The 12,938-nt window shown below is 41.0% G+C and overlaps 1 protein-coding gene across 3 annotated transcripts in view; it reads left to right on the top strand.

The window, feature by feature from the left end:
• The window catches only part of LOC118361473 (poly(U)-binding-splicing factor PUF60-like), a 31,008-nt gene that overhangs the window by 15,796 nt on the left and 2,274 nt on the right, over positions 1–12,938 (top strand). For 2 of the 3 annotated variants that reach the window (XM_035741437.2, XM_035741438.2), the window contains 3 exons: positions 81–313; positions 6,419–6,584; positions 12,152–12,411. In XM_035741437.2, coding sequence (XP_035597330.1) covers positions 81–313; positions 6,419–6,584; positions 12,152–12,411 — 659 coding nt within the window. The remainder of the gene's footprint in view (positions 1–80; positions 314–6,418; positions 6,585–12,151; positions 12,412–12,938) is intronic. The other variant, XM_035741439.2, reaches the window with a different exon arrangement.

Below are 12,938 nucleotides of genomic sequence, written 5' to 3'. Positions count from 1 at the left end.
AGGCCCCTGGCGGGTGGCGGCCCTCGGGATGTGCTGTTGCTGTGTGTTTGTCCTCCTCCTAACTCCTCTCTCCCTGGCAGAGTATGACAAGCCCCAGTCGTCCCTGGACGCAGTGTCCTCCATGAACCTGTTTGACCTGGGGGGCCAGTACCTGCGGGTGGGCAAGGCTGTGACCCCTCCCATGCCCATGTTGACCCCCACCCAGCCTGGTGGCCTGCCCCCCGCTGCAGCCGTGGCTGCTGCAGCAGCCACCGCTAAGATAACGGCCCAGGCAAGTATGATTCCCTTCCAAAGGGATCTATTGGCCTTCCAGGTAATTATACTTCTGATGCACAGTACCAGTCAAAAGTTTGGACAAACCTACTCATTCAAGGGTTTTTCTTTATTTTTAGTATTTTCTACATTGTAGAATAATAGTGAAGACATCAAAACTACGACATAACACATATGGAATCATGTAGTAACCAAAAAATATTTTATATTTTTCAAAGTAGCCACCCTTTGCCTTGATGACAGCTTTGCACACTCTTGGCATTCTTTCAGCCAGCTTCACTTGAAATGCTTTTCCAACAGTATTGAAGGAGTTATTCTGAACACTTGTTGGTGTGTTTGGTCATTGTCCTGTTGAAAAACAAATGGTCATCCCACTAAGTGCAAACCAGATGGGATGGCGTATCGCTGCAGAATGCTGTGGTATCCATGCTGGTTAAGTGTGCCTTGAATTCTAAATAAATCATCTACACTGTCACCAGCAAAGAACCCCCACACCATCTCACCACCTCCTCCATGCTTCACAATGAAAACCACATGTGGAGATCATCCGTTCACCTACTCTGCGTCTCACAGACATGGAGGTCTCAAATCTCGACTCACAGATTCCCACCAGTCTAATGTCATTTTTCGCGTTTCTTGGCCAATTTCATCATAGCGCTTGATGGTTTTGCCACTGCACTTTTTGAAGTTTTCCAGATTGACTGACCATGTCCTAAAGTAATGATGGATTGTCGTTTCTCTTTTCTTATTTGAGCTGTTCTTGCCATAATATGGCTTTGGTTTTTTACCAAATAGGGATATATTCTGTTTTCCACCCCAACCTTGTCACAACACAACTGATTGGCTCAAATGCATTAATAAGTAAAGAAATTCCACCAATTAACTTTTAACAAGGCGCACCTGTTAATTGAAATGCATTCCAGGTGACTACCTCAAGAAGCTGATTGAGAGAATGCCAAGTGTGTGCAAAGCTGTCATCAAGGCAAAGGGTGGCAACTTTGAAAAATCTGAAATATAAGATATATTTAGATTTGTTTAACACTTTTTGGTTACTACATGATTCCATGTGTGTGATTGCATTGATTTGATGTCTTCACTAGTATCCTACAATATAGAAAATAGTAAAAATAAAGAAAAACCCTTGAATGAGTAGGTGTGTCTAATCTTTTGACTGGTACTGTTGGTAGCTAGGTGTAACCATAATTAATAATGTACTCAGTAAGGTTTTAATATAGTAAAGATAAATGTAATTTGTATATAAAGCTTACTTTTCAGAAGTAACATACTCAGTGTACAAAATATTAAGAATGCTCTTTCCATGACATGGACTGACCAGGTGAATCCAGGTGAAAGCTATGATCATCTCTCTTATTGCTGGCTTTTTAAGCCTTGAGACAATTGAGACATGGATTGTGTATGTGCCATTCAGTGGGTGAATGGACAAAATATTTAAGTGCCTTTGAACAGGGCATGATAGTTATATATTTAAAAAATGTATTTCATCAAAATGTAGTAGGTGCCAAGCGCACCGGTTTGTGTCAAGAGCTGCAACGCTGCTGGGTTTTTCTTGCTCAACAGTTTCTTGCGGGAATCAAGAATGGTCCAGCCAACTTGACACAACTGTGGGAAACATTGTAGTCAACATGGGCCAGCATCCATGTGGAACGCTTTCGACACCTTGTAGAGTCCATGCCGTGAAGAATTTAGGATTTTCTGAGGGCAAAATGGGGTGGTCCAACTCAATGTAGGAAGGTGCTCTTAATGTTTTGTACACAGTGTTTATTTTGATGTACCCTGCAGTTCTAGAATTTCATATAATATTTGATGAATTGATAATGCATACCCCTTAAAGTATTCTACTGCTGTGTGTTTGCTAACAAAATGTGCTGTGCCATATCTGCTTGTGTTTGTGATGTGAGCTCAACCTAGTTGCAAAAGTATTAGGGATGTAACGATTCACCAATTTGCATCGGTCCCTGATTCTGATGTTTAATTTAGATACAAGTGCATTGGTCCGCAGACCCCAAACGATCCAAACATAGCATGCATCTGTCTAATTCAAACATTACGAATCGCCGGTTTGCGGTGACATTTTTTTCGAACCAAAATCCAAATGAGACAGTGTTCAGCTGCCTCTTTAACCTCTAGCGATGAGCAATCCCGTATCCGGGAGCGTAATCATAGCCTCAAGTGCATTACCATAACGCAACGTTTCCTATTCATGAAAATCGCAAATGAAATTAAATAAATATATTCAAACACAAGCTTAGCCTTTTGTTAACAACACTGTCATCTCAGATTTTCAAAATATGCTTTTCAACCAAAGCTACACAAGCATTTGTGTAAGAGCATTGATAGCCTAGTACATAGCATTAAACCTAGCATTCAGCAGGCAACATTTTCACAAAACAAGAAAAGCATTCAAATAAAATAATTTACCTTTGAAGAACTTCAGATGATTTCAATGACGAGACTCTCAGTTAGATAGCAAATGTTCATTTTTTCCAAAACGATTATTTGTGTTGGCGAAATAGCTCCGTTTTGTTCATCACGTTTGGCTAAGAAAAAGACCGGTAAATTCAGTCACTACAACGCCAAACTTTTTCCCAAATTAGCTCCATAATATCGACAGAAACATGGCAAACGTCGTTTAGAATCAATCCTCAAGGTGTTTTTCACATATCTATTCGATAATATATCAGTCGTGACAGTTGGTTTCTCATCAGAAGCAAACGGAAAAATACTGCAGCTGGAGATTACGCAATAATTGCAACGGAGGACACCAAGCGTCCACCTGGTAGATGTAGTCTCTTATGGTCAATCTTCCAATGATATGCCTACAAATACGTCACAATGCTGTCGACACCTTGGGGAAGCGACAGAAAGCCTAAGCTCATTCGTGGCCCATTCACAGCCATATAAGGAGTCATTGGCATGAGGCGGTTTCAAGAAATGCGGCACTTCCTGATTGGATTTTTATCTGGGTTTCGCCTGTAACATCAGTTCTGTGGCAGTCACAGACTATATCTTTGCAGTTTTGGAAACGTCAGTGTTTTCTTCCCAAAGCTGTCAATTATATGCAAAGTCGAGCATCTTTTCGTGACAAAATATCTTGTTTAAAACGGGAACGTTTTTCATCTAAAAATTAAAATAGCGTCCCCTATATCCAAGAAGTTAAGGGCGGGAGGTTACCATGGTAACAGGCCACTCGAGTTTTGTCAGATGTGTCTGAGATTTGGGATCTGACTTGGTGGTATCTTTTGCTATTAGGTGAAGCAACAGACTCAAACTAATGTTGAAAACAACTGAGCTTGTGAACAAAATGTAAATAGCCAAGAAAGAAGTTGACAAAGTCTCACTTTGTAGACTTTTGAGAAAATTAGACCAACTTTTATGCCTGCACCTCCAAAAACAATTCTATCAGCACTTCACTCTGCCAGGCAGAGGATTTAGCAGCTATGAAACAAAACAACAGAAAAACTTTGAAAACTACTACTGCAGAATTTGTTTGCTATATATCGCAACTCGCACATGTGCTCATACAGACATTTGATTGTTTTTATTTGCGAACGTAATGCTCACACTCTACAGCCCTGCAAATTGAGCAATACCTAAAGCTACCCGTTATCTGCCAATACCTAAAGCTACCCGCAGGTGGCGGGTGTTTATTTTATGCCCTGGTGCCAGGCCTAAATCGGTCACTGATTTAGAGGGGAACAATGAAAGAAAGCAGTGGAACTGGCTTCGTGGTCCAGAGTTGAGTTTCAGGTCTATAGACATCATTTACACACACACCAGGGTTTCTGTTAGGAAAATGTTGCGCTGTACATTTGACCGGAAGCATTTTAATTTACCGGACACTTGAGAAATTCACAAGACCCATATGCATTGAGTGTGTAACCTGATTAGGGCGTCCACACACGGTGCTCAGAATAACATAAATCACATTTAGATTAAGGTAATTCATATTAACAGAACGTGCAATTCCAGGATGCAATGATATGCAGTGATTCTTACTGAATTCTGGTGTCCACTTTGAATATGTTAGAATAACTTTCCACATTTATTTCTTGAAATTTAGAAAGAGAGGAGATCTAATATGCAACAACTCATTTTGGTTTCTTATATGACCTAAGGTTGTGCCTTTGGCTACTGGACAATTAAAGAAAGTTGATATAAAATAAATGGTCTGAATTTGGCTAGGCTACTTTGAAGCAAAGTAAGACATTTTTTTTTTTTTTTTACCTTTATTTAACCCGGCAAGTCAGTTAAGAACATATTCTTACATGCCTCATAATATGTAGTAAAACGCTCAGGTTTCAAACAATTAACTATATGTTTTCAAAATGCATAATGCCTCCAGCTCATTACAAAATGGTGTGACGAGCTGATGAAGCCTGCGTTCCGTCAACTATGAATTTGCAGTTTGAGATGCTGTCGCAGGCACTCTCACGCTGTCTGACAGATTTTCTGCTCAAAGGCTCTGTATGCTGTACACGAGATAAATAAGATGCATAACGAATATACTGCACACACGCGCTAATTCAATTCCACTCAATTGTGCAAATTAACTCATACACTGATAAGCATGACCAGTCAAATGTATTTTCATCAATTTAATAGGCTAAAAAGCATTATTTCGCAATTAGATTTCTTTTCTTCTCCCAGTGCCAATGAAATGTTTTGACTTTTTATTATCGGCCAAAAGCTGGCTATTACCGGCAACGCTGACAAACACACACACACACACACAGAAGTGAGCAATTTTTAAATGTATTGTCATTTAACCTTTATTTAACTAGGCAAGTCAGTTGAGAACAAATTCTTATTTCCAATGACAGCCTAACCCATCCAGCTCTAACCCAGACGATGCTGGGCCAATTGTGCGCTGCCCTATGGGACTCCCAATCACGGCCGGTTGTGATACAACGTGGAATCGAACCAGGGTCTTTAACGACGCCTCTAGCACTGAGATGCAGTTCCTTAGACCGCTGCGCCACTCAGGAGCCCTCATGAGTTCCATCAGGGGCAGATTTTTAATTTAGAATTGAAAATTAACGTGTGTATTACTGCTGGGCGATACCAGTATAGCAGTATTTTTTCCATGGCAAAAATGTAAACACGAAACAGACCAAATTCTTTGGTCCTTTAGTATTTCTAAAAATCGCAAATGAAATGAAATAAATATGCCTGCTCTCAAGCAAACAATCTTGTTGTCTCAGATTTTCAAAATATGCTTTAGAACCAGAGAAAATCAATAATTTGTGTAAGAGTGGTGATGGCTAGCTTAGCATTTAGCGTTAGCATTTAGCACGCAACATATTCTAAAAAACCAGCAAAGGGATCAAATAAAATAATTTACCTTTGAAGAACTTTTCCATGGCAAAAATGTAAACACGAAACAGACCAAATTCTTTGGTCCTTTAAAAACCTGCTGTATGTAAAATATTGTGTGCTTTTGCTCAACAACATAATGATCTTTGTTTCTAACACTAGGATTTTCCTCAAGAAGTTAAATCCACTTGGTTTTGTTTCCTTGCCCGGATACTAACGAGTATAGCGATACTGGTATTGTCCCGGCCCTAGTGTTTATGCAACAAATGTTAGTGAACCAATTCGTTCTCTAAACAAACCGAATTGTACTGAATCATTTCAAACTAAAACATATCGTATCGGAGCCCATGTATCTAGATTCGAATCGTATTGAAAGGTAAAGATCTATTAAAAAGTATGTCCTGTGACTGGCCCTTGCTTTTGTCATTTAATGTACTAGGATAATACTGAGATGCTAAAGCTCCTCCTGTAAACTAATTGGGCGTGTAAGCTAATTACACCCTGGAGTCTCACTGCTCAAGCATGCAGTCCCACTGCTATATCTGGCAGTAGCACTGACATTAGTCATAGTTTTGTTTAGTAATAAATAGTAGTCTTGGGAGTTTAGTGGATGTTTATATTATAACATATTAACAACTTTTACTGATAGAATATTGTATATTGACCTGACACTTAAAAAAAAAAAAAATTAATCGGTGCCGAGCTTTGAGGACAGGTGAGATGCAGAGTAGAACACTATACATGCTATATGAAGTCTGACTGTGCCACCTCACTGTGTTTTCCTGCTAATGCGTCCCGCCCCTCTCTCAAGGAGGCTGTGACCGGGGCGTCCATCTTGGGGGCGATGGCTGGGGCAAACCAGATGGGCCAAATGGGTTCGATGGGCCAAATGGGTTCGATGGGACAAATGGGTTCGATGGGACAAATGGGCATCCCTCAGGCAGTCATGGCTGCCCAGGCCCCCGGAATGATCACAGGTGTGTATTGAGATGTGTCAGTACAAAGGGTGTTGTCCACTGACTTACACACTCACTTAGGTCTGTTTGAATGTTTTAGAGCAGTGGTTCCCAAACCTTTTATAGTCCCATGCCCCTTCAAACATTCAACCTCCAGCTGAGTACCCCCTCTAGCACCAGGGTCGGCGCACTCTCAAATGTTTTTTTCCCCCATCATTGTAAGCCTGCCACACACACACTATGCAATACATTTATTAAACATAGGAATGAGTGTGAGTTTTTGTCACAACCCGGCTCGTGCAAAGTAACAAAGAGCTCTTATAGGACCAGAGCACAAATAATAATATTATAATAATCAATAATTCTGCTCTTTTATTTCGCCATCTTAGATATAAAACTTTATTTCTTCATCGGAAATTGTGAATAACTCACCACAGGTTAATGAGAAGGGTGTGCTTGAAAGGATGCAGATAACTCTGCAATGTTGGGTTGTATTAGAGAGAGTTTCAATCTTAAATCATTTTCCACACACAGTCTGTGCCTGTATTTCGTTTTCATGCTAGTGAGGGCTGAGAATCCACTCTCACATGGTTACGTGGTTGCAAAGGGCATCCGTGTCTTAACAGCGCGATTTGCCAAGGCAGGATACTCTGAGCTCAGTCCAATCCAGAAATCTGTCAGTGGCTTCTGATTAAATTAAATTTTCACAGAACCGCTTATTACAATTTCGATGTGGCTCTCTTGTTCAGATATCGGTAAGTGGACTGGAGGCAGGGCATGAAAGGGATAACGAATCCAGTTGTTTGTGTCATCTGTTTCGGGAAAGTACCAGTGTAATTACTCACCCAATTCACTCAGGTACTTCGTTATATCACATTTGACATTGTCCGTAAGCTTGATTTGATTTGCACACAAAAAATCATACAATGATGGAAAGACCTGTGTGTTGTCCTTGTTAATGCAGACAGAAAAGAGCGCTAACAGTGTGCGCTAGCCAAGGTGGCCAGGTGCACGGTGTTTCCTCCGGCGCATTGGTGCGGCTGGCTTCCGGGTTGGATGCGCAGTGCGGCTTGGTTGGGTTGTGTATCGGAGGACGCATGACTTTCAACCTTCGTCTCTCCCGAGCCCGTACGGGAGTTGTAGCGATGAGACAAGATAGTAGCTACTACAACAATTGGATACCACGAAATTGGGGAGAAAAAAGGGTAAAATTCAAAAAAGGTAATAATAATTTTTAAAAGGTTTTAAAAAAGAAAAGAGCGCTAACTTCTTAATCATTGCTTCAATTTTGTCCCGCACATTGAATATAGTTGAGGAGAGTCCCTGAAGTCCTAGATTCAGATCATTCAGGTAAGAAAAAACATCAACCAGATAGGCCAGTTGTGTGAGAAACTCGTCATCGTACAAGCGGTCAGACAAGTGAAAATGATGGTCAGTAAGAAAACTTTAAGCTCAGAACTCAATTAAAGAAAACGTGTCAATACTTTGCCCCTTGATAACCAGTACACTTCGGTATGTTGTTAAAGTGTTTCATGGTCGCTGCACATATCATTGCATAGTGCAGAAAATACACGAGAGTTTCAGGGGCCTTGCTTTAACAAAGTTAACCATTTTCACTAGTGTCCAAAACGTCTTTCAAGCTGTAAGGCATTCCCTTGGCAGCAAGAGCCTCTCGGTGAGAAGGGTTTGCATTTTTATATGGTGAGCTACCGTGTGGCTCGGACAGGCAAGCCCCATACTATCGTGGAGGACTTAATTATTCCTGATGCCACGGATATGGCTGGGACAATGCTGCAGGGTACCCAAGTGGCGTCAGGAGCAACTGCTTGCACGCGTGTTATTTCTCCACTATGCCTCCCTGTCATGGCTTTTGCGCCATCAGTATAGATACCAACACATCTTGACCACCAAAGTCCATTTGATGTCACAAAGCTGTCCCGTACTTTAAAAATATCCTCTCCTGTTGTCCTGGTTTCCAGTGGTTTGCAGAAGAGGATGTCTTCCTTAATTGACCCCCATAAACGTAACGGACATGTACCAGGAGCTGTGCCAGGCCTGCCACGTCTTTTGATACATCCAGCTGAAACTCATAGAATTCACTGGCTTGTATGCGAAGCAGTAATTGTTTCAAAACATCTCCTGCCATGTCACTGGTGTGTTGTGAAACAGTGTTGTTTGATGAAGGCATTGTCTGTATAGTTTTTGGGGGCCTTTTCCCCCTGCATTGTCCCAGCCATATCCGCGGCAGCAGGTAGAATTAAGTCCTCCACGATAGTATGGGGCTTGCCTGTCCTCGCCACACGGTAGCTCACCGTTATAAAACACATCTAGCCCCTTCTTATTAATGGTATGTCTTACTACTCAAAAGTTGTCTTAATTCTTGCTCAAAAAACTCCTGTGGCATATTTTTCAAATTGGCATGTTTCGTTTCTGAATGTCTGCGCAAGAGTGAAGGTTTCATGGAGTTTAGATTAGTACTTTTGCGCATATAACACACTGGCTGAGAAATGGCACTACTCCCAATATAAGTGAACCCCAAATCAATGTAGTTCTCATCATATTTGCGCCTCTTCAATGGTCCAAAGTCCCTGTCTGTTCAGTGCTTTCCTTAGTAAAGAGGCAGTAGCTCTTTGACTGCATCAGATTCACAACTGTCAGTGTCCATGCTAGCTGGGCTAACAACAAATGTAGAATTACTGATGCTATCATTGGATGTGCTCGTGGAAGAAGAACAACTTCTGTTGTCGACAGGTGCAGGTGTAGTACTGCTGGTAGTAGCAGTACTACCAGTAGAGCTGGTATGTGTCTCTATGGACGCGGGCCTTACTTTTTAAACTATTTATACATTTTTGAGCAAACAGAATGAGCAGCAGCTACGTTTAGCAACATAGTGGAATTTAGTGGAGTAAGTGGAATTCCCGCGAGTGAGTAACAGTTAATGTGATTGGATGTTAATTATTTGACTAGGCTACCTGTATTTGACATTGTGTTGTTATTTCGCTGAACACTAGATGGTTTCATTTTATTTTTGGCAGTGAAATGAGGCTACTTGGGCAAGAAAAAACCTCACCCAAATGTATAGCCCCTGTTGAAAAATATAAATGGACTGTTTGAAAATGTGAAGGGAAAAAAAGTGAATCACAGTTTTATTTGGAGTTCCCCCGATGGCAGGAGTATCCCAGTTTGGGAATACCTGTTTTAGAGAATAAGAGGATTGTTTGAGTGATCTAAAGTGTGTCCTTTATCTACTCAGTGTAACAATGTTGAGGGAATTATCTGGTTAATAAGGGTGGCTTTTTTTTCCTCATCTGAACCTGGTCATTAAATTGTGTTATAAAATCTTGACTACAAATAGGTTGACATGAGACCGATAAGAGAAACAAGGGAATTGCAACAGAGGATTTGACTCTTATGAAGGGAAATACGTGCATACCATGTCTCAGAAACTATATCAATGGAGATGTACACTGAGTAGGGCTGTCCCTGACCCCAAAAAATATTGGTCGATCATGAGTCGTTTTTTTTCGATCAATTGACTCAACAAAATGTTCAAACGTGTATTTTCCCATATATAGACACACCCTATGCATTTTAATAAAATGAACTATATGTAGGCTACTGAGCTTGTCTGATGTTAAAAACACATGTTGATTAAATCATTAACACACACAAATGACTCGAGGGAGCCAGATATCAAGCCTAACCGGAAGGAATAAACCTGTTAACAAACTATCACCTGCTGCTGCTGGCCTTCGCAGATTCTGCTATTACGATCCCGAAGTTGCCAGTAACCAGGGGGTTGGTAAGCTTTTCCATTTGGAGTGCCAATTTATCTTACCATTTCTACCGATCGCCAGTTATGATTTTCATGCAACAGTTTCATTAATTTTATAATAAAGTCAGATCTCAGATTCACTTGTGTGATTAATAAAGATTATATCTAAATGAAAACTATTAATATCTAAAAATTACTTTTATTGCCATTGTTTTTACATAGTTGCCAGTCTACATAAAGCCAACAAATAAAACATTGCAGCCTGCAGGTAGAAAATATGATAAAAATAGATCACATTGGCTACACATGGCCTGTCTGCAATGAAGGATATTTGTGCAAGGGATAAGAAGTAATCAGGTAGACCTATTCTATGATGTTTCCACCGGATCAGAGAATTACGTTTTTTTCCCCCCTTTCAAACTGAGTGGTTATCAAAAGGGGGAGAGCTGGAAAGATTTTTCAAATGGGCTATATTGAGGAACTATTGTCATTCTCAATGGATGTAAAAACACTTAGTTTACTTTTTGTTTTAGGTGATGAAAATATCACTGAGAAGCTCCACAGCTCAGTAGTGGTGGTGAATTAAGACAATCAGAAAAACTATCAGATCTCCAAATGGGCCCATTTATAAGCCTACATTTGTGCGCAGGCCAGGTAACCTAGGCCAACTTCTATTCCATAATCAGGTGCGCGTCCTTAATCAACATTGACAGTAGTGCTCAAAACAAAACACAATGAATCAATTGACAACTCGTAGATGGGAATGAAATACACCAAAACTTGTTTCTCACAAGTGTAGCTCTGCAAATGTGTCCACTCTGACAATGAGAACTGTAAAATATATTAATATATTGAATGCATTAACAGAAATTACGTGACCCAAACAAATGATGGGAATTAACAGTAAATATACTACTGGTGATACTGGTGTGCCGTCCCAACGGCCTCCGTAATGTATTAGTCCACAGAGACAGGTGTCAATCAAGATGTGCCATAATTATTACATTTTTTATTTTAACTGGACAAACAATTATTGGCTGACCAACAGCTTATCGACAAAACAATCGACCAGTCAACTAAAAGGGGTCAGCCCTAACACTGAGTATACAAAATATTAAGAACACCTGCTGTTTCCATGACATAGACTGACAAAGGTCAATCCAGGTGAAAGCTATGATCCCTTATTAATGTCACTTGTTAAATCCACTTCAAATCAGTGTAGCTGAAGGGGAGGAGACAGGTTAAATAAGGAGTTTTATGCCTTTTAGACAATTGAGCCATCGATTGTGTATGTATGGCTTTGGTAGTAGGTGCCAGGCGCACCAGTTTGTGTCAAGAACTGCAATGCTGCTGGGCTTTTCACGCTTAACAGTTTCTTGTGTGTATCAAGAATGGTCCACCACCCAAAGGACATCCAGCCAACTTGACACAACTGTGGGAAGCATTGGAGTCAACATGGGCCAGCATCCCTGTCTAATGTGGTCCTTCTGTAGCTCAGTTGGTAGAGCATGGCGCTTGTAACGCCAGGGTAGTGGGTTCGATTCCCGGGACCACCCATACGTTGAATGTATGCACACATGACTGTAAGTCGCTTTGGATAAAAGCGTCTGCTAAATGGCATATATTATTATTATATTATTAATGCTTTCGAGCCATTGTAAAGTCCATGCCCCAACAAATTGAGGCTATTCTGAGGGTAAATGGGAGAGTGGGGTGCAACTCCAATATTAGGAATGTGTTCCTAATATTTGGTGTACTCTTGTGCATATTTGTATGGCTGATGCATGTAATTGTCCCTCTCATGTCCCTGAAGGTGTGACACCAGTGCGTCCAAACCTGCCAGTGCTGCCCCAGGTGGGCCTGGTCAACCCTGTGCTGGCCTCGCCGCCTGTGATCACCAACCCAGCCCAACCCAACCCCACTCTGCAAGAACTGCAGAAGAAGAAGCAGGAGGAGAAGGAGATGCTGCAGGACGGGACAGGCCAGGAGATGTTGAGCGACCAAGAACACATGAGTATCTCAGGCAGCAGCGCCAGACACATGGTCATGCAGAAACTGCTGAGGAAATCAGAAGTAAGACCAGACATGAAGATAAAGATATTTCAGGGATGCAAACTTGTTGCTTTTTATGTATTTTTATTTAACCTTTATTTAACTAGGCAAGTCAGTTAAGAACAAATTCTTATTTACAGCGACGACCTACCTGGCTTATAGGCCATCCACGTGAATTGTGTAGATCCGAGGAATATGCTTCTCATATCGAAATAATTGACTGAGGACAGAATGCATCCCTACCGGTTCTACAAAGTGAATATCAGACTCATCAGAATGAGTGCTTCATCCAAAATCCATCTGTCTCTGTCCGCTCTTTCTGCGCATCTCCATCCGTTTTAAAATTTAATTTAGCCGTGATAACAAGCTGGGGTGTGCAGACTGATAGGTTTTCTGTTTGTTTAATTATTGGAGTGGGTTGCAGTGCAAGTGAAGTAGACAAATTGTGTCTATTCATTTCGCCTGTTACAACCAAGAGCGCAGACCATCCTGACTAGACTTTGCTGTCATGTAGTCATAGAGAAATGCCATAAAGGAAAAACGGTGCA

Source organism: Oncorhynchus keta, chromosome 28, assembly GCF_023373465.1.
Source record: "Oncorhynchus keta strain PuntledgeMale-10-30-2019 chromosome 28, Oket_V2, whole genome shotgun sequence".
NCBI lineage: Eukaryota > Metazoa > Chordata > Actinopteri > Salmoniformes > Salmonidae > Oncorhynchus > Oncorhynchus keta.
This window is presented reverse-complemented; position numbering and strand designations above follow the sequence as displayed.